The sequence below is a fragment of the Triturus cristatus genome, unplaced genomic scaffold (assembly GCF_964204655.1).
Source record: "Triturus cristatus unplaced genomic scaffold, aTriCri1.1 SCAFFOLD_486, whole genome shotgun sequence".
Taxonomy (NCBI): domain Eukaryota; kingdom Metazoa; phylum Chordata; class Amphibia; order Caudata; family Salamandridae; genus Triturus; species Triturus cristatus.
This window is the reverse complement of record NW_028188327.1, coordinates 49413-71706: the sequence shown is the minus strand read 5'-3', so window position 1 is coordinate 71706 and position 22294 is coordinate 49413. Positions and strand designations below refer to the sequence as shown.

Here is a 22294-nt window from a genome sequence, read left to right as displayed (position 1 = left end):
GGCTGTAGCCTGCCTCTCCAATGAGCTGTGGAGAAAAAGACACCCTCCGATTGGACGATGTACGTTGGAGCCGAAGCCCGCGCTTCGGTCAACCTTTGTCTCCGTGTCCATCCACTCATTTGTAGTCACACGAACCACTCGCCCCCGATCAACTGGGCGAGGAGACCAGGATGTTTTAAGTGTACCGCCCTTGGTCACCCTGGAACACGCCGCCGTTGACTGCGCTCGATTTCACGTTCACAATCGTCTGCTTTATGCAGACACCACTTCGAGTCTGCCCGGATACAGTGAAAGCACCAAGGCACACGTTATCTCACATTTATTATAAACTGAGGTCTAATAACTCCCAGACCCCCTTCTTTCTTTGTTATAAAGATTCCAATCCACGCAGCACCAAAAGAGCCGTTCATATGACCAAGATCACACACGGCACTCGCGTGTGTAAAGGTGCGCTAGGGATTTACTGTGCCGTTTATTATTATTGAGAAGTGTGCACGCGGGGTGAAAGGGTGGGGGTGAACAAGCTCTCTTCTAGACCGGGTGGATGGCTCTTAAAAGAGCCGTTGTGTTTGCAGTGTCTCGGTGCAAGCCCTTACTTCTTCTTGGGCGCTGCCTTCTTGGGCTTGGCTGCTTTGGGCTTGGCTGCCTTGGGTTTGACTACCTTGGCAGGGCTTTTCTTGGCCACTTTGGGCTTCGCCGCCTTGGCTTTCGCTGGGCTCTTGGCAGCCTTCTTGGCGGGGGCAGCCTTGGGCTTCTTGGGGCTCTTTGCTGCCGCTGGCTTCTTGACCTTCTTCGGGCTCTTCTTGACCCCCGCGGGAGCCTTTTTGGGCTTCTTGGCAGCAGGGGCAGCTTTCTTGGCCGCTGGTTTCTTGGTCTTGGCGGCCGCCTTCTTGGCCGCCTTCTTGCCCTCCAGCTGCTTCTTGTTCACCTTGAAGGATCCGGAGGCCCCGGTGCCCTTCAGCTGGGCCAGGGCGCCTTTGCTGACCAGGCTCTTGACGGAGGCCTTGACCCGGCTCTTGTTCTTGTCCACATCGTAGCCCTCGGCGATCAGCCCCTTCTTCATGGCCGACAGGGAGACTCCCTTCCTCTCGGCAGAGGCGGTCACCACCTTCAAGATCAGATCGGCCACGCTGGGGCCGGAAGGCTTCTTGGCCTTGGAGGCCCCCGCTGTCTTCTTCTGCTGCTTCTTCTTGGGGGCGACCTCAGCGGGAGGCGCCGCGGCGGCTGGAGCGGTTTCGGCCATTGCAATGCAAGTCTCGGCGCGGGCGCTGTCACAGAACAGAAATGTCCCTCTCGGCCCGAGCCCCGTGAATATATACAGGGAGGAGCCAGCCTCTGATTGGTCGCGAGCAGACAGGGCTCTGCGAGGCACACTCGGCTCTCTGCTCCGAGCTGACTTTTGTGTTTCCTACCTTCCGATTATCCACGTTTTAAAGCACAATCAGTTAAACACGCGCTTCCACACATGTATGACCAGGAGCCCAGCTTCGGCCCTCTCCCGGGCCTGCCCCCGTTTCGGATCCACCCCTCGTCCCTGGCTTGTGATCCGCGGGGAGACTCGGCGCTCCCCCGACGGCGGACGCCTCCATGCCTGAAATCCCGGGCTCCCGGCCCCTTTTCCCCGGTCCACTCTCGCCTCCTGCGGCCGGGAGCGGCGGCCCGCGGGAGGGAGGGGGCTCCTGCAGGGAGCGGGCCCTGCGGCGTCACAGTGGGGCTGCGGGGGCCGCGGGGAGCGCGTTCTGGAACGGGCCGAAGTAACACAGGGCTCCGCCGGCCGAGCGCGGGGTGGAAACAATGCCAGGGAGCCCCCAGCCCGGCGCCTGCACCCTCGGCTGTGGCACCCACGGCTGGGGGGGGCGCAACCGGAGGCCTTTTACAAGCAGCGGGGCACGGCCCTGGCTCCGGCCTCGCATGCATCACCAGGCGGCCGTGTGCTGGCAGCTTCACATGCAGGCAGAGGGCATTCACTGCCGAGCGCCGAGCCAGAGGAGGCGGGCGCAGACTAAATAAAATAAATACAGTGACACAACGAAGGAAGGCGGCCGAGTTAGGCCTACATGTTTAAAAACACCCCAAGTGAGAGCAGAGGGTGGGAATGCACCTGAAATGGTGACCCCAGTACCGGCATGGAGGCACTCTACTGAGCTGATTTTTAAAGCTGGAGCTAGGTGTACGTCTGAGGTGACATCTGTAGACAGAGTGAGTTACTGTATGTCAGACGCTGAGCCTATGACCGGGGGGAGGCCCACTGCGGAACTGAATAGTACAGTACAGAGTGAGGCATGTGACTACAACTGTTCTACTGAGCCCTATCGCTGGAGTGGGGACCACTCCTGAATCCAATGGTATATCACGAGGGAGACCTGAGACCAGAAATGATATTCTGCGCCCTGTAGCCTGATCGAGGCCTGCTGCTAATTTGGACGGAGGTAGGGGAAGAAAACAGAACACTTCACATAGTCCAGAACGTACATGAACACCAGTCCCAGTATCAGATCTTAGCCTTCAGGATCTCCGGCCCATCCCTAGCTTCCAGGTACCTGTTTTAGTAATATGTGTGACATTTGGAGGTGTACAGCTTCAAGGGGATGAAGTTGCACCTTCTACACAGGGTTGAGGAGCTCCGCGCAGGGTGAGATTTCAGGGTTCATGCCTGGCTGGAGGTGTGAAAACAAAACACTCCACATAGTCACACCTCCATCCAGGGGTGAACCCTGAAATCTCACCCTGCGCGGAGCTCCATGACCCTGGGTAGAAGGTGCGACTTCATCCCCTTGAAGCCTAACACCTACAAATGTCACAAGTATCAGTACAACTGGTGCCAGGAGGCTGGAAGTAGGCCCAAGGCCTTGCAGGCCATATTCTGATACTGTAAAGGAGCTAAATACACTTTCCTGAGAATGTGAGGTGTTTTATTTTCACACCAACAGCCAGGGGTGAACCCTGAATTCTCACCCTGCGCGGAGCTCCATAACCCTGGGTAGAAGTTGCGACTTCATCCCCTTGAAGCCTAACACCTGCAAATGTCACCAGTATCAGTAAAACTGGAGTCTGGAGGCTGGAAACACACCCAAGGCATTGCAGGTCCTATTCTGATACTGTAAAGGAGTTAAATACACTTTACTGAGGATGTGAAGTGTTTTGTTTTCACACCACCAGCCAGGGGTGAACCCTGAATTCTCACCCTGCGCGGAGATCCATAACCCTGGGTAGAAGGTGCGACTTCATCCCCTTGAAGCCTAACACCTGCAAACGTCACAAGCATCAGTAAAACTGGTGCCTGGATGCTGGAAACACACCCAGGGCCTTGCAGGCCTTATCTTGATACTGTAAAGGAGTTAAATACACTTTCCTGAGTATGTGAAGTGTTTTGTTTTCACACCTTGAGCCAGGGGTGAACCCTGAAATCTAACCCTGCGCGGAGCTCCATGACCCTGGGTAGAAGGTGCGACTTCTTCCCCTTGAAGCCTAACACCTGCAAATGTCACCAGTATCAGTAAAACTGGTGTCTGGAGGCTGGAAACACACCCAAGGCATTGCAGGCCCTATTCTGATACTGTAAAGGAGTGAAATACACTTTCCTGAGTATGTGAAGTGTTTTATTTTCACACCTTGAGCCAGGGGTGAACCCTGAAATCTAACCCTGCGCGGAGCTCCGTGACCATGGGTAGAAGGTGCGACTTCTTCCCCTTGAAGCCTAACACCTGCAAATGTCACAAGCATCAGTAAAACTGGTGCCTGGATGCTGGAAACACACCCAAGGCCTTGCAGGCCTTATTCTGATACTGTAAAGGAGTTAAATACACTTTCCTGAGTATGTGAAGTGTTTTATTTTCACACCTCCAGCCAGGGGTGAACCCTGATATCTCACCCTGCGCGGAGCTCCATACCCTTGGGTAGAAGGTGCAACTTTATCCCCTTGAAGCCTAACACCTGCAAATGTCACAAGTATCAGTAAATTGGTGCCAGGAGGCTGGAATTAGGCCCAAGGCCTTGCAGGCCTTGTTCTGATACTGTGAAGGAGTTAAATACACTTTACTGAGTATGTAAAGTGTTTTGTTTTCACACCAACAGCCAGGGGTGAACCCTGAATTCTCACCCTGCGCGGAGCTCCATAACCTTGGGTAGAAGGTGCAACTTCATCCCCTTGAAGCCTAACACCTGCAAATGTCACCAGTATCAGTAAAACTGGTGTCTGGAGGCTGGAAACACACCCAAGGCCTTGCAGGCCTTATTATGATACTGTAAAGCAGTTAAATACACTTTCCTGAGTATGTGAAGTGTTTTATTTTCACACCTCAAGCCTGGGGTGAAGCCAGAAATCTCACCCTGCGCGGAGCTCCATGACACTGGGTAGAAGGTGCGACTTCATCCCCTTGAAGCCTAACACCTGCAAATGTCACAAGTATCAGTAAAACTGGTGCCAGGAGGCTGAAAGTAGGCCCAAGGCCTTGTAGGCCTTGTTCTGATACTGTAAAGCAGCTAAATACACTTTCCTGAGTATGTGAAGTGTTTTATTTTCACACCTCAAGCCTGGGGTGAACCCTGAAATCTTACCCTGCGCGGAGCTCCATAACCCTGGGTAGAAGGTGCGACTTCATCCCCTTGAAGCCTAACACCTGCAAATGTCACAAGTATCAGTAAAACTGGTGCCTGGAGGCTGGAAACACACCCAAGGCCTTGCAGGCCTTATTGTGATACTGTAAAGCAGTTAAATACACTTTCCTGAGTATGTGAAGTGTTTTATTTTCACACCTCCAGCCAGGGGTGAACCCTGAAATCTTACCCTGCGCGAAGCTCCATGACCCTGGGTAGAAGGTGCGACTTCATCCTCTTGAAGCCTAACACCTGCAAATGTCACAAGTATCAGTAAAACTGGTGCCAGGAGGCTGGAAGTAGGCCCAAGGCCTTGCAGGCCTTATTCTGATACTGTAAAGGAGCTAAATACACTTTCCTGAGTATTTGAAGTGTTTTATTTTCACACCTCCAGCCAGGGGTGAAGCCTGAAATCTTACCCTGCGCGGAGCTCCATAACCCTGGGTAGAAGGTGCGACTTCATCCCCTTGAAGCCTAACACCTACAAATGTCTCAAGTATCAGTAAAACTGGTGCCTGGAGGCTGGAAACACACCCAAGGCCTTGTAGGCCTTATTCTGATACTGTAAAGGAGCTAAATACGCTTTCCTGAGTATGTGAAGTGTTTTATTTTCACACCTCCAGCCAGCGGTGAACCCTGAAATCTTACCCTGCGCAAAGCTCCTTAACCCTGGGTAGAAGGTGCGACTTCATCCCCTTGAAGCCTGACACCTGCAAATGTCACAAGCATCAGTTAAACTGGTGCCTGGATGCTGGAAACACACCCAAGGCCTTGCAGGCCTTATCCTGATACTGTAAAGGAGTTAAATACACTTTCCTGAGTATGTGAAGTGTTTTGTTTTCACACCTTGAGCCAGGGGTGAACCCTGAAATCTAACCCTGCGCGGAGCTCCATACCCTTGGGTAGAAGGTGCAACTTTATCCCCTTGAAGCCTAACACCTGCAAATGTCACAAGTATCAGTAAAACTGGTGCCAGGAGGCTGGAAGTAGGCCCAAGGCCTTGCAGGCCTTATTCTGATACTGTAAAGGAGTTAAATACACTTTCCTGAGTATGTGAAGTGTTTTATTTTCACACCTCCAGCCAGGGGTGAACCCTGATATCTCACCCTGCGCGGAGCTCCATACCCTTGGGTAGAAGGTGCAACTTTATCCCCTTGAAGCCTAACACCTGCAAATGTCACAAGTATCAGTAAATTGGTGCTAGGAGGCTGGAACTAGGCCCAAGGCCTTGCAGGCCTTGTTATGATACTGTGAAGGAGTTAAATACACTTTACTGAGTATGTAAAGTGTTTTGTTTTCACACCAACAGCCAGGGGTGAACCCTGAATTCTCACCCTGCGCGGAGCTCCATAACGCTGGGTAGAAGTTGCGACTTCATCCCCTTGAAGCCTAACACCTGCAAATGTCACCAGTATCAGTAAAACTGGTGTCTGGAGGCTGGAAACACACCCAAGGCATTGCAGGTCCTATTCTGATACTGTAAAGGAGTTAAATACACTTTACTGAGAATGTGAAGTGTTTTGTTTTCACACCTTGAGCCAGGGGTGAACCCTGAAATCTAACCCTGCGCGGAGCTCCATGACCCTGGGTAGAAGGTGCGACTTCCTCCCCTTGAAGCCTAACACCTGCAAATGTCACAAGGATCATTAAAACTGGTGTCTGGAGGCTGGAATTAGGCCCAAGGCCTTGCAGGCCTTGTTCAGTTACTGTGAAGGAGATAGATACTCTTTACTGAGTATGTGAAGTGTTTTGTTTACACACAAACAGCCAGGGGTGAACCCTGAATTCTCACCCTGCGCAGAGCTCCATAACCCTGGGTAGAAGGTGCGACTTCATCCCCTTGAAGCCTAACACCTGCAAATGTCACAAGCATCAGTAAAACTGGTGCCTGGATGCTGGAAACACACCCAAGGCCTTGCAGGCCTTATTCTGATACTGTAAAGGAGTTAAATACACTTTCCTGAGTATGTGAAGTGTTTTATTTTCACACCTCCAGCCAGGGGTGAACCCTGATATCTCACCCTGCGCGGAGCTCCATACCCTTGGGTAGAAGGTGCAACTTTATCCCCTTGAAGCCTAACACCTGCAAATGTCACAAGTATCAGTAAATTGGTGCCAGGAGGCTGGAATTAGGCCCAAGGCCTTGCAGGCCTTGTTCTGATACTGTGAAGGAGTTAAATACACTTTACTGAGTATGTAAAGTGTTTTGTTTTCACACCAACAGCCAGGGGTGAACCCTGAATTCTCACCCTGCGCGGAGCTCCATAACCTTGGGTAGAAGGTGCAACTTCATCCCCTTGAAGCCTAACACCTGCAAATGTCACAAGTATCAGTAAATTGGTGCTAGGAGGCTGGAAGTAGGCCCAAGGCCTTGCAGGCCTTGTTCTGATACTGTGAAGGAGTTAAATACACTTTACTGAGTATGTAAAGTGTTTTGTTTTCACACCAACAGCCAGGGGTGAACCCTGAATTCTCACCCTGCGCGGAGCTCCATAACCCTGGGTAGAAGGTGCGACTTCATCCCCTTGAAGCCTAACACCTGCAAATGTCACAAGCATCAGTAAAACTGGTTCCTGGATGCTGGAAACACACCCAAGGCCTTGCAGGCCTTATTCTGATACTGTAAAGGAGTTAAATACACTTTACTGAGAATGTGAAGTGTTTTGTTTTCACACCTTGAGCCAGGGGTGAACCCTGAAATCTAACCCTGCTCGGAGCTCCATGACCCTGGGTAGAAGGTGCGACTTCCTCCCCTTGAAGCCTAACACCTGCAAATGTCACAAGGATCATTAAAACTGGTGTCTGGAGGCTGGAATTAGGCCCAAGGCCTTGCAGGCCTTGTTCAGTTACTGTGAAGGAGATAGATACTCTTTACTGAGTATGTGAAGTGTTTTGTTTACACACAAACAGCCAGGGGTGAACCCTGAATTCTCACCCTGCGCAGAGCTCCATAACCCTGGGTAGCAGGTGCGACTTCATCCCCTTGAAGCCTAACACCTGCAAATGTCACAAGCATCAGTAAAACTGGTGCCTGGATGCTGGAAACACACCCAAGGCCTTGCAGGCCTTATTCTGATACTGTAAAGGAGTTAAATACACTTTCCTGAGTATGTGAAGTGTTTTATTTTCACACCTCCAGCCAGGGGTGAACCCTGATATCTCACCCTGCGCGGAGCTCCATACCCTTGGGTAGAAGGTGCAACTTTATCCCCTTGAAGCCTAACACCTGCAAATGTCACAAGTATCAGTAAGTTGGTGCCAGGAGGCTGGAATTAGGCCCAAGGCCTTGCAGGCCTTGTTCTGATACTGTGAAGGAGTTAAATACACTTTACTGAGTATGTAAAGTGTTTTGTTTTCACACCAACAGCCAGGGGTGAACCCTGAATTCTCACCCTGCGCGGAGCTCCATAACCTTGGGTAGAAGGTGCAACTTCATCCCCTTGAAGCCTAACACCTGCAAATGTCACAAGTATCAGTAAATTGGTGCTAGGAGGCTGGAAGTAGGCCCAAGGCCTTGCAGGCCTTGTTCTGATACTGTGAAGGAGTTAAATACACTTTACTGAGTATGTAAAGTGTTTTGTTTTCACACCAACAGCCAGGGGTGAACCCTGAATTCTCACCCTGCGCGGAGCTCCATAACCCTGGGTAGAAGGTGCGACTTCATCCCCTTGAAGCCTAACACCTGCAAATGTCACAAGCATCAGTAAAACTGGTTCCTGGATGCTGGAAACACACCCAAGGCCTTGCAGGCCTTATTCTGATACTGTAAAGGAGTTAAATACACTTTGCTGAGTATGTGAAGTGTTTTATTTTCACACCTCCAGCCAGGGTTGAACCCTGATATCTCACCCTGCGCGGAGCTCCATACCCTTGGGTAGAAGGTGCAACTTTATCCCCTTGAAGCCTAACACCTGCAAATGTCACAAGTATCAGTAAATTGGTGCCAGGAGGCTGGAATTAGGCCCAAGGCCTTGCAGGCCTTGTTCTGATACTGTGAAGGAGTTAAATACACTTTACTGAGTATGTAAAGTGTTTTGTTTTCACACCAACAGCCAGGGGTGAACCCTGAATTCTCACCCTGCGCGGAGCTCCATAACCTTGGGTAGAAGGTGCAACTTCATCCCCTTGAAGCCTAACACCTGCAAATGTCACAAGTATCAGTAAATTGGTGCTAGGAGGCTGGAAGTAGGCCCAAGGCCTTGCAGGCCTTGTTCTGATACTGTGAAGGAGTTAAATACACTTTACTGAGTATGTAAAGTGTTTTGTTTTCACACCAACAGCCAGGGGTGAACCCTGAATTCTCACCCTGCGCGGAGCTCCATAACCCTGCGTAGAAGTTGCGACTTCATCCCCTTGAAGCCTAACACCTGCAAATGTCACAAGCATCAGTAAAACTGGAGTCTGGAGGCTGGAAACACACCCAAGGCATTGCAGGTCCTATTCTGATACTGTAAAGGAGTTAAATACACTTTACTGAGGATGTGAAGTGTTTTGTTTTCACACCACCAGCCAGGGGTGAACCCTGAATTCTCACCCTGAGCGGAGCTCCATAACCCTGGGTAGAAGGTGCGACTTCATCCCCTTGAAGCCTAACACCTGCAAACGTCACAAGCATCAGTAAAACTGGTGCCTGGGTGCTGGAAACACACCCAAGGCCTTGCAGGCCTTATCCTGATACTGTAAAGGAGTTAAATACACTTTTCTGAGTATGTGAAGTGTTTTGTTTTCACACCTTGAGCCAGGGGTGAACCCTGAAATCTAACCCTGCGCGGAGCTCCATGACCCTGGGTAGAAGGTGCGACTTCCTCCCCTTGAAGCCTAACACCTGCAAAGGTCACAAGCATCAGTAAAACTGGTGCCTGGATGCTGGAAACACACCCAAGGCCTTGCAGGCCTTATTCTGATACTGTAAAGGAGTTAAATACACTTTCCTGAGTATGTGAAGTGTTTTATTTTCACACCTCCAGCCAGGGGTGAACCCTGACTTCTCACCCTGCGCGGAGCTCCATAACCCTGGGTAGAAGGTGCGACTTCATCCCCATGAAGCCTAACACCGGCAAATGTCACAATTATCAGTAAAACTGGTGCCTGGAGGCTGGAAACACACCCAAGGCCTTGCAGGCATTATTCTGATACTTTAAAGGAGTTAAATACACTTTCCTGAGTATGTGAAGTGCTTTATTTTCACACCTCCAGCCAGGGGTGAACCCTGATATCTCACCCTGCGCGGAGCTCCATAAGCCCGGGTAGAAGGTGCGACTTTGTCCCCTTGAAGCCTAACGCCTGCAAATGTCACAAGTATCAGTAAATTAGTGCCAGGAGGCTGGAATCAGGCCAAAGGCCTTGCAGGCCTTGTTCTGTTACTGTGAAGGACTTAAATACTCTTTACTGAGTCTGTGAAGTGTTTTGATTTCACATCTCCAGCCAGGGTTGAAACCCGAAATCATACCCTGCGCGAAGGTCCATAACCCTGGGTAGAAGGTGCAACTTCATCCCCTTGAAGCCTAACACCTACAAATGTCACAAGTATCAGTAAAACTGGTGCCAGGAGGCTGGAAGTAGGCCCAAGGCCTTGCAGGCCTTATTCTGATACTGTAAAGGAGCTAAATACACTTTCCTGAGTATGTGAAGTGTTTTATTTTCACACCTCCAGCCAGGGGTGAAGCCTGAAATCTCACCCTGCGCGGAGCTCCATGACCCTGGGTAGAAGGTGCGACTTCATCCCCTTGAAGCCTAACACCTACAAATGTCACAAGTATCAGTAAAACTGGTGCCAGGAGGCTGGAAGTAGGCCCAAGGCCTTGCAGGCCTTATTCCGATACTGTAAAGCAGCTAAATACACTTTCCTGAGTATGTGAAGTGTTTTATTTTCACACCTCCAGCCAGGGGTGAAGCCTGAAATCTCACCCTGCGCGGAGCTCCATGACCCTGGGTAGAAGGTGCGACTTCATCCCCTTGAAGCCTAACACCTCCAAGTGTCACAAGTATCAGTACAACTGGTGCCTGGAGGCTGGAAACACACCCAAGGCCTTGCAGGCCTTATTGTGATACTGTAAAGCAGTTAAATACACTTTCCTGAGTATGTGAAGTGTTTTATTTTCACACCTCCAGCCAGGGGTGAACCCTGAAATCTTACCCTGCGCGAAGCTCCATGACCCTGGGTAGAAGGTGCGACTTCATCCCCTTGAAGCATAACACCTCCAAGTGTCACAAGTATCAGTACAACTGGTGCCTGGAGGCTGGAAACAAACCCAAGGCCTTGCAGGCCTTGTTCTGATACTGTAAATGAGTTAAATACACTTTCCTGAGTAAGTGAAGTGTTTTATTTTCACACTTCCATCCAGGGGTGAACCCTGATATCTCACCCTGCGCGGAGCTCCATAACCCTGGGTAGAAGTTGCGACTTCATCCCCTTGAAGCCTAACACCTGCAAATGTCACCAGTATCAGTAAAACTGGAGTCTGGAGGCTGGAAACACACCCAAGGCATTGCAGGTCCTATTCTGATACTGTAAAGGAGTTAAATACACTTTAATGAGTATGTGAAGTGTTTTGTTTTCACACCACCAGCCAGGGGTGAACCCTGAATTCTCACCCTGAGCGGAGCTCCATAACCCTGGGTAGAAGGTGCGACTTCATCCCCTTGAAGCCTAACACCTGCAAACGTCACAAGCATCAGTAAAACTGGTGCCTGGGTGCTGGAAACACACCCAAGGCCTTGCAGGCCTTATCCTGATACTGAAAAGGAGTTAAATACACTTTCCCGAGTATGTGAAGTGTTTTGTTTTCACACCTTGAGCCAGGGGTGAACCCTGAAATCTAACCCTGCGCGGAGCTCCATGACCCTGGGTAGAAGGTGCGACTTCATCCCCTTGAAGCCTAACACCTGCAAATGTCACCAGTATCAGTAAAACTGGTGTCTGGAGGCTGGAAACACACCCAAGGCATTGCAGGCCCTATTCTGATACTGTAAAGGAGTGAAATACACTTTCCTGAGTATGTGAAGTGATTTGTTTTCACACCTCCAGCCAGGGGTGAACCCTGAAATCTTACCCTGCGCGGAGCTCCATGACCCTGGGTAGAAGGTGCGACTTCATCCCCTTGAAGCATAACACCTCCAAGTGTCACAAGTATCAGTACAACTGGTGCCTGGAGGCTGGAAACAAACCCAAGGCCTTGCAGGCCTTGTTCTGATACTGTAAAGGAGTTAAATACACTTTCCTGAGTAAGTGAAGTGTTTTATTTTCACACTTCCATCCAGGGGTGAACCCTGAAATCTCACCCTGCGCGGAGCTCCATAACCCTGGGTAGAAGGTGCGACTTCATCCCCTTGAAGCCTAACACCTGCAAATGTCACAAGTATCAGTAAAACTGGTGCCTGGAGGCTGGAAACACACCCAAGGCCTTGCAGGCCTTATTGTGATACTGTAAAGCAGTTAAATACACTTTCCTGAGTATGTGAAGTGTTTTATTTTCACACCTCCAGCCAGGGGTGAACCCTGAAATCTTACCCTGCGTGAAGCTCCATGACCCTGGGTAGAAGGTGCGACTTCATCCCCTTGAAGCATAACACCTCCAAGTGTCACAAGTATCAGTACAACTGGTGCCTGGAGGCTGGAAACAAACCCAAGGCCTTGCAGGCCTTGTTCTGATACTGTAAATGAGTTAAATACACTTTCCTGAGTAAGTGAAGTGTTTTATTTTCACACTTCCATCCAGGGGTGAACCCTGAAATCTCACCCTGCGCGAAGCTCCATGACCCTGGGTAGAAGGTGCGACTTCATCCCCTTGAAGCCTAACACCTGCAAATGTCACAAGTATCAGTAAAACTGGTGCCAGGAGGCTGGAAGTAGGCCCAAGGCCTTGCAGGCCTTATTCTGATACTGTAAAGGAGCTAAATACACTTTCCTGAGTGTGTGAAGTGTTTTATTTTCACACCTCCAGCCAGGGGTGAAGCCTGAAATCTCACCCTGCGCGGAGCTCCATGACCCTGGGTAGAAGGTGCGACTTCACCCCCTTGAAGCCTAACACCTACAAATGTCACAAGTATCAGTAAAACTGGTGCCAGGAGGCTGGAAGTAGGCCCAAGGCCTTGCAGGCCTTATTCTGATACTGTAAAGCAGCTAAATACGCTTTCCTGAGTATGTGAAGTGTTTTATTTTCACACCTCCAGCCAGGGGTGAAGCCTGAAATCTCACCCTGCGCGGAGCTCCATAACCCTGGGTAGAAGGTGCGGCTTCATCCCCTTGAAGCCTAACACCTGCAAATGTCACAAGTATCAGTAAATCTGGTGCCAGGAGGCTGGAAGTAGGCCCAAGGCCTTGCAGGCCTTATTCTGATACTGTAAAGCAGCTAAATACGCTTTCCTGAGTATGTGAAGTGTTTTATTTTCACACTTCCATCCAGGGGTGAACTCTGAAATCTCACCCTGCGCGGAGCTCCATAACCCTGGGTAGAAGGTGCGTCTTCATCCCCTTGAAGCCTAACACCTGCAAATGTCACAAGTATCAGTAAAACTGGTGCCTGGAGGCTGGAAACACACCCAAGGCCTTGCAGGCCTTATTGTGATACTGTAAAGCAGTTAAATACACTTTCCTGAGTATGTGAAGTGTTTTATTTTCACACCTCCAGCCAGGGGTGAACCCTGAAATCTTACCCTGCGCGAAGCTCCATGACCCTGGGTAGAAGGTGCGACTTCATCCCCTTGAAGCATAACACCTCCAAGTGTCACAAGTATCAGTACAACTGGTGCCTGGAGGCTGGAAACAAACCCAAGGCCTTGCAGGCCTTGTTCTGATACTGTAAATGAGTTAAATACACTTTCCTGAGTAAGTGAAGTGTTTTATTTTCACACTTCCATCCAGGGGTGAACCCTGAAGTCTCACCCTGCGCGAAGCTCCATGACCCTGGGTAGAAGGTGCGACTTCATCCCCTTGAAGCCTAACACCTGCAAATGTCACAAGTATCAGTAAAACTGGTGCCAGGAGGCTGGAAGTAGGCCCAAGGCCTTGCAGGCCTTATTCTGATACTGTAAAGGAGCTAAATACACTTTCCTGAGTATGTGAAGTGTTTTATTTTCACACCTCCAGCCAGGGGTGAAGCCTGAAATCTCACCCAGCGCGGAGCTCCATGACCCTGGGTAGAAGGTGCGACTTCATCCCCTTGAAGCCTAACAACTACAAATGTCACAAGTATCAGTAAAACTGGTGCCAGGAGGCTGGAAGTAGGCCCAAGGCCTTGCAGGCCTTATTCTGATACTGTAAAGCAGCTAAATACGCTTTCCTGAGTATGTGAAGTGTTTTATTTTCACACCTCCAGCCAGGGGTGAAGCCTGAAATCTCACCCTGCGCGGAGCTCCATAACCCTGGGTAGAAGGTGCGGCTTCATCCCCTTGAAGCCTAACACCTGCAAATGTCACAAGTATCAGTAAATCTGGTGCCAGGAGGCTGGAAGTAGGCCCAAGGCCTTGCAGGCCTTATTCTGATACTGTAAAGCAGCTAAATACACTTTCCTGAGTATGTGAAGTGTTTTATTTTCACACTTCCATCCAGGGGTGAACCCTGAAATCTCACCCTGCGCGGAGCTCCATAACCCTGGGTAGAAGGTGCGACTTCATCCCCTTGAAGCCTAACACCTACAAATGTCACAAGTATCAGTAAAACTGGTGCCAGGAGGCTGGAAGTAGGCCCAAGGCCTTGCAGGCCTTATTCTGATATTGTAAAGCAGCTAAATACACTTTCCTGAGTATGTGAAGTGTATATTTTTCACACCTCAAGCCTGGGGTGAACCCTGAAATCTCACCCTGCGCGGAGCTCCATGACCCTGGGTAGAAGGTGCGACTTCATCCCCTTGAAGCCTAACACCTGCAAATGTCACAAGCATCAGTAAAACTGGTGCCTGGATGCTGGAAACACACCCAAGGCCTTGCAGGCCTTATTCTGATACTGTAAAGGAGTTAAATACACTTTCCTGAGTATGTGAAGTGTTTTATTTTCACACCTCCAGCCAGGGGTGAACCCTGATATCTCACCCTGCGCGGAGCTCCATACCCTTGGGTAGAAGGTGCAACTTTATCCCCTTGAAGCATAACACCTCCAAGTGTCACAAGTATCAGTACAACTGGTGCCTGGAGGCTGGAAACAAACCCAAGGCCTTGCAGGCCTTGTTCTGATACTGTAAATGAGTTAAATACACTTTCCTGAGTAAGTGAAGTGTTTTATTTTCACACTTCCATCCAGGGGTGAACCCTGAAATCTCACCCTGCGCGGAGCTCCATAACCCTGGGTAGAAGGTGCGACTTCATCCCCTTGAAGCCTAACACCTACAAATGTCACAAGTATCAGTAAAACTGGTGCCAGGAGGCTGGAAGTAGGCCCAAGGCCTTGCAGGCCTTATTCTGATATTGTAAAGCAGCTAAATACACTTTCCTGAGTATGTGAAGTGTATATTTTTCACACCTCAAGCCTGGGGTGAACCCTGAAATCTCACCCTGCGCGGAGCTCCATGACCCTGGGTAGAAGGTGCGACTTCATCCCCTTGAAGCCTAACACCTGCAAATGTCACAAGCATCAGTAAAACTGGTGCCTGGATGCTGGAAACACACCCAAGGCCTTGCAGGCCTTATTCTGATACTGTAAAGGAGTTAAATACACTTTCCTGAGTATGTGAAGTGTTTTATTTTCACACCTCCAGCCAGGGTTGAAGCCTGAAATCTCACCCTGTGCGGAGCTCCATGACCCTGGGTAGAAGGTGCGACTTCATCCCCTTGAAGCATAACACCTCCAAGTGTCACAAGGATCAGTACAACTGGTGCCTGGAGGCTGGAAACAAACCCAAGACCTTGCAGGCCTTGTTCTGATACTGTAAAGCAGCTAAATACACTTTCCTGATTATGTGAAGTGTTTTATCTTCACACCTGCAGCCAGGGGTGAACCCTGAAATCTCACCCTGCGCGGAGCTCCATAGCCCTGGGTAGAAGGAGATACTGTGTCCCCTTAAACCTGTAATTTTCAAAATGTCATAAAAAGAATAAATCAAGCGCCTGGAGGCTAGAAATGGGCCCGAGACACTGAAGTCTTGGATCTGATAATGTAAAGGGCTTTGTGTACCTTTTGAGTGAAGTTTTTTTTCCCACCTCCAGCCGAGGGTTAAATCCTGAAATATTACCCCAATCGAAGCTCCATAGCCCTGTGTAGAAAAAGTGACTTCGTCCCCTTGGACCTAAAATGTTAGTACTTTTTTTTTATTTTTGTATTAAACATTGTTAAAGGGGTGACTGGAGGCTAATAAAATGGACCAGATACTGTGAAGGACATTATTTCATTTTTGGGCGAAAAAAAAATAAAAAAATAAAAATATATGTATTATATTATTATTGCGATTTTTTTTTTTTATTGGGGCCCATCTCCAGCTAAGGGGGAAAACCTGAAATGTTACCCGAAGCGGAGCTCCATTGCCCTGGGTAGAAGTAGTGCCATGGTCCCCTTGAACCAAAATGCCAACAAAAGAATAAATAAATAAATAAAAAAAAAGTACTAAAACAGGTGCTTAGAGGCCCAGAGGGTCCCGAAATCGGTCACGATCGATCACAAAAAAAATGAGGATCCCACACCCCATGGCCCTGCATGGGAACTCTATTTTACTGACTATTAAGCCCCCACGGAGTGGGGGCTTACAGCGCCCGAGCGGGAGACAAAAGTTAGAGTTAGCGCCGCCCATCCGCCGCCCGGCCATCTGGTCGCTCAGCTCCGAGGGCCATCTGGTCGCGCAACTCGGCGACCAGATGGCCGGCCGCGCTCCCGGCGCGGCTAACTCTAACCTTTGTCCCTCGTCCGTGTTCTGTAAGCCCCCACTACGTGGGGGCTTAATAGTCGAGGGAGAAATGACCGGCCCTGGGCCGGGCCAAACTCGCCTTGGGTCCCCAGTACAGGGCTCTAGGATGGCGGGCCCCTGGGCCGGCCTATACCCGCCTTAGGTCCCCAGTTCAGGGCTCCAGGATGGCGGGCCCCTGGGCCGGGCTATACCCGCCTTAGGTGCCCAGTACAGGGCTTCAGGATAGCGGCCCCATGGGCTGGACTGGGATGAACGCGCCCCTGGACCCCCATGCCGGGGCTCCAGGAAGGCACCCTGGCCCCGGGACAGTGCCTTGCATGGCAGGGTGGCTGCGGAGAATTTCCCCTGATGCACCCCTCACTCGACCCGCTGTGGGCCTAGAAAGCAGCCCTAGCGCATAGACACAGCTCTCCCATGACATCGTGGTCGGCTCTTAAAAGAGCCTTTGGGTTTTGTTTTGTTTTTTCCGTGGGCAAGCCGAGTGTTTACCCGCCGAATCCGTAGAGGGTGCGACCCTGACGCTTCAGGGCGTAGACCACATCCATGGCGGTGACGGTCTTCCTCTTGGCGTGCTCGGTGTAGGTGACGGCGTCCCGGATCACGTTCTCCAGGAAAACCTTCAACACCCCGCGGGTCTCCTCGTAGATGAGGCCGGAGATGCGCTTGACCCCGCCACGGCGAGCCAGGCGGCGAATGGCTGGCTTGGTGATGCCCTGGATGTTGTCCCGGAGCACCTTGCGGTGCCTCTTGGCGCCGCCTTTGCCGAGCCCCTTCCCTCCTTTACCGCGTCCAGACATGGTCTCCTGTCGGTGCTGTGACTGAGCAGAAATGAGGGCCGCGGCCAGCGGCGGCTGCTTATATGGAGGAGCTGTGCCGGACCAGCTAGGGCGCTGCAAGCGGCCCACGTGACTCAAAGGATGGCGAGGGAGCCCGCCCCGGACCGCCCTCTGCAGGGAGCGGGGGCTGGAGCGGCCGTTGCCGTTTGAAAAAGAGCGCGCTCCCAGCCGCCTCTTTGTCGTGGGCTCTGCAGCTGCCGCCGGGGCATAGATCACAGTCAAGCACACACACACGCGCCTCCCTTCCCGGGCCCCCACTCGTCACCGCGGCCCGCCTAACCCTGGCGCTCGGTGCCCGCTCCCACCATGAACAGAAGGCTCTGAAAAGTGTTAATGGAGCAAACAGGTTAACGGCCTCGCCGGCAGCACCCAGCTGTGTGCGGCCGCCCGCCACCCCGTAACACTGTCCACATGTCACGCCCGGTTGTGGCAAGTCTGTAAACTGCCCCTATTAAAATGTACATTTTTTTTTTTTTTACAAAAACATTATTATTGTGGGCCTCAAGCTAGGTTTTGGGACGGGGGCCAAGATCTACGTGTACGTCCGAGGGCTTGTGCATGCCCTCCTATGTAGCGACGGTGCGGGCGCTGCCGCAACTATGAAGCCGCCAGAGTAACACCTTGGCCACGGATACGCTCTTTGATGGAGTCTGTGGTTGGCCCTGAAAAGAGCCTTTGTGTTTAGGGTGCGTTTCCACGGTGGTCTGCGGGCCTTTACTTGCTTGCTTTGCCCCCTGCCTTGTGGCTCTCGGTTTTCTTGGGCAGCAGCACGGCCTGGATGTTGGGCAGGACTCCTCCCTGGGCGATGGTGACTCGGCCCAGCAGCTTGTTCAGCTCCTCGTCGTTGCGGATGGCCAGCTGGAGGTGTCTGGGGATGATGCGGGTCTTTTTGTTGTCCCGGGCCGCGTTGCCGGCCAGCTCCAGGATCTCAGCGGTCAGGTACTCCAGGACTGCAGCCAGATAGACTGGGGCACCGGCGCCCACCCTCTCGGCGTAGCTTCCCTTGCGGAGCAGCCTGTGCACACGGCCCACGGGGAACTGGAGCCCGGCTCTGGAAGAGCGTGTCTTGGCCTTAGCGCGGGCCTTTCCTCCTTGCTTTCCGCGTCCAGACATGGCGATCGATGCAGGGGCTCACTCACACAACAGAAAGAATAGTACTGCTGTTCTGCGGGACTCCGGCGATATAAAGACTTCGGGCGCTTCTGATTGGTTGACAGCTAGGCTCTGATAGTTCTTCTCATTGGAGGGAGGAGGGCTTCCTTTTCACCAATCAAAGTTCCAGTACCGCATTACAAAGGGAAGTGGGGGCCCTGCCTGAGCCTGCCAATGAGACGGGAGAGCAGAGAAGCAGCTACTTTACACGGCCAGCCTATAAATACAAGTGCCGGGCTCGCCTGCCTTATTTCTCTCGGCTCCACAGGAAGCGGTGCAGATTGTCGACCATGCCTGAACCAGCCAAGTCCGCGCCGGCTCCCAAGAAGGGCTCCAAGAAAGCGCTCTCCAAGCCGCCCAAGAAGGACGGGAAGAAGCGCAAGAGGAGCAGGAAGGAAAGCTATGCTATCTACATTTACAAAGTGATGAAGCAGGTGCACCCGGACACCGGCATCTCCTCCAAGGCCATGGGCATCATGAACTCCTTCGTGAACGACATCTTCGAGCGCATCGCCGGGGAGGCTTCCCGCCTGGCCCACTACAACTCGCGGCGCACCATCACCTCCCGGGAGATCCAGACCGCAGTGCGTCTGCTGCTGCCCGGAGAGCTGGCCAAGCACGCCGTGTCCGAGGGCACCAAGGCCGTCACCAAGTACACCAGCGCCAAGTAAGGCTTCGAGGCGCATCCCCAACTAACACAACGGCTCTTTTAAGGGCCACTCACGTCCTCCCCTAAGAGCTAATGTGCTTCATTTATGACCGGAGAAAGAAGTGTTTTAAACGGTAATGTTGAGCGCACAAGACCCGCTCTCACGGGGCTTGCTGCAGACCGAGGGACGATGGAGCAGGCAACCCGTTTTAATAAGCATGTTTATATGAATGAGCCCTCTTTGGGACCAAGTGTCACACAAGCACTGTAATGTAACGATGACGTTAAATAAAGCCCACGCGGAACTCGCACGGCTGCCCCCGGGCTTATTGTTTCCTGCGACCAGTTTTAGTGTGTGCGGGTGTCACGTTGTGTTTGTACTTTAAGACCAGGGGCAACGGCTAACATCCGCCCCAGGGCAAAGGCTCCCGAAATCGGGACACATAAACCCGATGTACAGATGCCCCACAGCGCTGGCTTGTGACCAGCGGATCCCAGCACGACCCTCTACCCAAACAAAGCGCTTTATTAATTGAAGAGGTGGCTGTGCACACCGAGTGCTCGGATTTCCCAGTGCCGGTATAAGTTTCCCAGTGCCGGTATAAGTTACCCAGTACTCGGGGTACTCTCAGCCAGCCCACCCACCCACACCTGTAGAACATGGCAGATAAGAGAAGCTCGTAGGTGACAGGGTGGTGGCCCTTAAAAGAGCCGTTGTGGTGGTTGTTCGGGTCGGTGTCTCCTTAGGCCCTCTCGCCTCGGATGCGACGGGCCAGCTGGATGTCCTTGGGCATGATGGTCACCCTCTTGGCGTGGATGGCGCACAGGTTGGTGTCCTCGAAGAGCCCGACCAGGTAGGCCTCGCTGGCCTCTTGCAGGGCCATGACGGCGGAGCTCTGGAAGCGCAGGTCGGTCTTGAAGTCCTGGGCGATCTCCCTCACCAAGCGCTGGAAGGGCAGCTTGCGGATGAGGAGCTCGGTGGACTTCTGGTAGCGGCGGATCTCGCGGAGAGCCACAGTGCCGGGTCGGTAGCGGTGAGGCTTCTTGACTCCACCGGTGGCAGGGGCGCTCTTGCGGGCAGCCTTGGTGGCCAGCTGCTTGCGAGGCGCTTTGCCGCCGGTGGACTTGCGGGCTGTCTGCTTGGTGCGGGCCATGGCGGGAGCGGTCTCTCTCAACGACGAGCGAGGAAGAATGGAGTTCGAGCAGGCAAGAGCCCTATTTATGCACTCGAAGACGGAGGGCTGCTCTGGTTGGCTGAAGCGACCGCCCCAGGTTTGAAAACAGCCCGCGGTGTGCAACGATTGGCTACTCAACCGGAGGCTGTAGCCTGCCTCTCCAATGAGCTGTGGAGAAAAAGACACCCTCCGATTGGACGATGTACGTTGGAGCCGAAGCCCGCGCTTCGGTCAACCTTTGTCTCCGTGTCCATCCACTCATTTGTAGTCACACGAACCACTCGCCCCCGATCAACTGGGCGAGGAGACCAGGATGTTTTAAGTGTACCGCCCTTGGTCACCCTGGAACACGCCGCCGTTGACTGCGCTCGATTTCACGTTCACAATCGTCTGCTTTATGCAGACACCACTTCGAGTCTGCCCGGATACAGTGAAAGCACCAAGGCACACGTTATCTCACATTTATTATAAACTGAGGTCTAATAACTCCCAGACCCCCTTCTTTCTTTGTTATAAAGATTCCAATCCACGCAGCACCAAAAGAGCCGTTCATATGACCAAGATCACACACGGCACTCGCGTGTGTAAAGGTGCGCTAGGGATTTACTGTGCCGTTTATTATTATTGAGAAGTGTGCACGCGGGGTGAAAGGGTGGGGGTGAACAAGCTCTCTTCTAGACCGGGTGGATGGCTCTTAAAAGAGCCGTTGTGTTTGCAGTGTCTCGGTGCAAGCCCTTACTTCTTCTTGGGCGCTGCCTTCTTGGGCTTGGCTGCTTTGGGCTTGGCTGCCTTGGGTTTGACTACCTTGGCAGGGCTTTTCTTGGCCACTTTGGGCTTCGCCGCCTTGGCTTTCGCTGGGCTCTTGGCAGCCTTCTTGGCGGGGGCAGCCTTGGGCTTCTTGGGGCTCTTTGCTGCCGCTGGCTTCTTGACCTTCTTCGGGCTCTTCTTGACCCCCGCGGGAGCCTTTTTGGGCTTCTTGGCAGCAGGGGCAGCTTTCTTGGCCGCTGGTTTCTTGGTCTTGGCGGCCGCCTTCTTGGCCGCCTTCTTGCCCTCCAGCTGCTTCTTGTTCACCTTGAAGGATCCGGAGGCCCCGGTGCCCTTCAGCTGGGCCAGGGCGCCTTTGCTGACCAGGCTCTTGACGGAGGCCTTGACCCGGCTCTTGTTCTTGTCCACATCGTAGCCCTCGGCGATCAGCCCCTTCTTCATGGCCGACAGGGAGACTCCCTTCCTCTCGGCAGAGGCGGTCACCACCTTCAAGATCAGATCGGCCACGCTGGGGCCGGAAGGCTTCTTGGCCTTGGAGGCCCCCGCTGTCTTCTTCTGCTGCTTCTTCTTGGGGGCGACCTCAGCGGGAGGCGCCGCGGCGGCTGGAGCGGTTTCGGCCATTGCAATGCAAGTCTCGGCGCGGGCGCTGTCACAGAACAGAAATGTCCCTCTCGGCCCGAGCCCCGTGAATATATACAGGGAGGAGCCAGCCTCTGATTGGTCGCGAGCAGACAGGGCTCTGCGAGGCACACTCGGCTCTCTGCTCCGAGCTGACTTTTGTGTTTCCTACCTTCCGATTATCCACGTTTTAAAGCACAATCAGTTAAACACGCGCTTCCACACATGTATGACCAGGAGCCCAGCTTCGGCCCTCTCCCGGGCCTGCCCCCGTTTCGGATCCACCCCTCGTCCCTGGCTTGTGATCCGCGGGGAGACTCGGCGCTCCCCCGACGGCGGACGCCTCCATGCCTGAAATCCCGGGCTCCCGGCCCCTTTTCCCCGGTCCACTCTCGCCTCCTGCGGCCGGGAGCGGCGGCCCGCGGGAGGGAGGGGGCTCCTGCAGGGAGCGGGCCCTGCGGCGTCACAGTGGGGCTGCGGGGGCCGCGGGGAGCGCGTTCTGGAACGGGCCGAAGTAACACAGGGCTCCGCCGGCCGAGCGCGGGGTGGAAACAATGCCAGGGAGCCCCCAGCCCGGCGCCTGCACCCTCGGCTGTGGCACCCACGGCTGGGGGGGGCGCAACCGGAGGCCTTTTACAAGCAGCGGGGCACGGCCCTGGCTCCGGCCTCGCA

General features: G+C 52.7%; 6 protein-coding genes across 6 annotated transcripts; 1 reads left to right on the top strand and 5 right to left on the bottom strand.

Moving 5' to 3' along the window:
* Window positions 1-545: 545 nt before the first annotated feature.
* On the bottom strand, window positions 546-1552 carry LOC146769050 (histone H1.3-like). The gene has a single exon (XM_085640535.1). The coding sequence runs from the start codon at window positions 1241-1243 to the stop codon at window positions 593-595; it is 651 nt and encodes a 216-aa protein (XP_085496661.1). The 5' UTR covers window positions 1244-1552; the 3' UTR covers window positions 546-592.
* A 15301-nt stretch (window positions 1553-16853) lies between these two features.
* LOC146769049 (histone H4) lies at window positions 16854-17386 on the bottom strand. Its single transcript, XM_085640558.1, has one exon. The coding sequence runs from the start codon at window positions 17222-17224 to the stop codon at window positions 16913-16915; it is 312 nt and encodes a 103-aa protein (XP_085496684.1). The 5' UTR covers window positions 17225-17386; the 3' UTR covers window positions 16854-16912.
* Window positions 17387-17793: 407 nt separating this feature from the next.
* LOC146769048 (histone H2A type 2-C-like) lies at window positions 17794-18433 on the bottom strand. Its single transcript, XM_085640556.1, has one exon. The coding sequence runs from the start codon at window positions 18374-18376 to the stop codon at window positions 17978-17980; it is 399 nt and encodes a 132-aa protein (XP_085496682.1). The 5' UTR covers window positions 18377-18433; the 3' UTR covers window positions 17794-17977.
* A 12-nt stretch (window positions 18434-18445) lies between these two features.
* Window positions 18446-19612, top strand: LOC146769047 (histone H2B 1.2-like). The gene has a single exon (XM_085640557.1). It carries the CDS (start codon window positions 18706-18708, stop codon window positions 19084-19086), a length of 381 nt encoding a protein of 126 aa, XP_085496683.1. The 5' UTR covers window positions 18446-18705; the 3' UTR covers window positions 19087-19612.
* Window positions 19613-19757: 145 nt separating this feature from the next.
* On the bottom strand, window positions 19758-20800 carry LOC146769046 (histone H3). Its single transcript, XM_085640555.1, has one exon. It carries the CDS (start codon window positions 20216-20218, stop codon window positions 19808-19810), a length of 411 nt encoding a protein of 136 aa, XP_085496681.1. The 5' UTR covers window positions 20219-20800; the 3' UTR covers window positions 19758-19807.
* Window positions 20801-20927: 127 nt separating this feature from the next.
* Window positions 20928-21934, bottom strand: LOC146769045 (histone H1.3-like). Its single transcript, XM_085640554.1, has one exon. The coding sequence runs from the start codon at window positions 21623-21625 to the stop codon at window positions 20975-20977; it is 651 nt and encodes a 216-aa protein (XP_085496680.1). The 5' UTR covers window positions 21626-21934; the 3' UTR covers window positions 20928-20974.
* Between the last annotated feature and the right edge of the window lie 360 nt (window positions 21935-22294).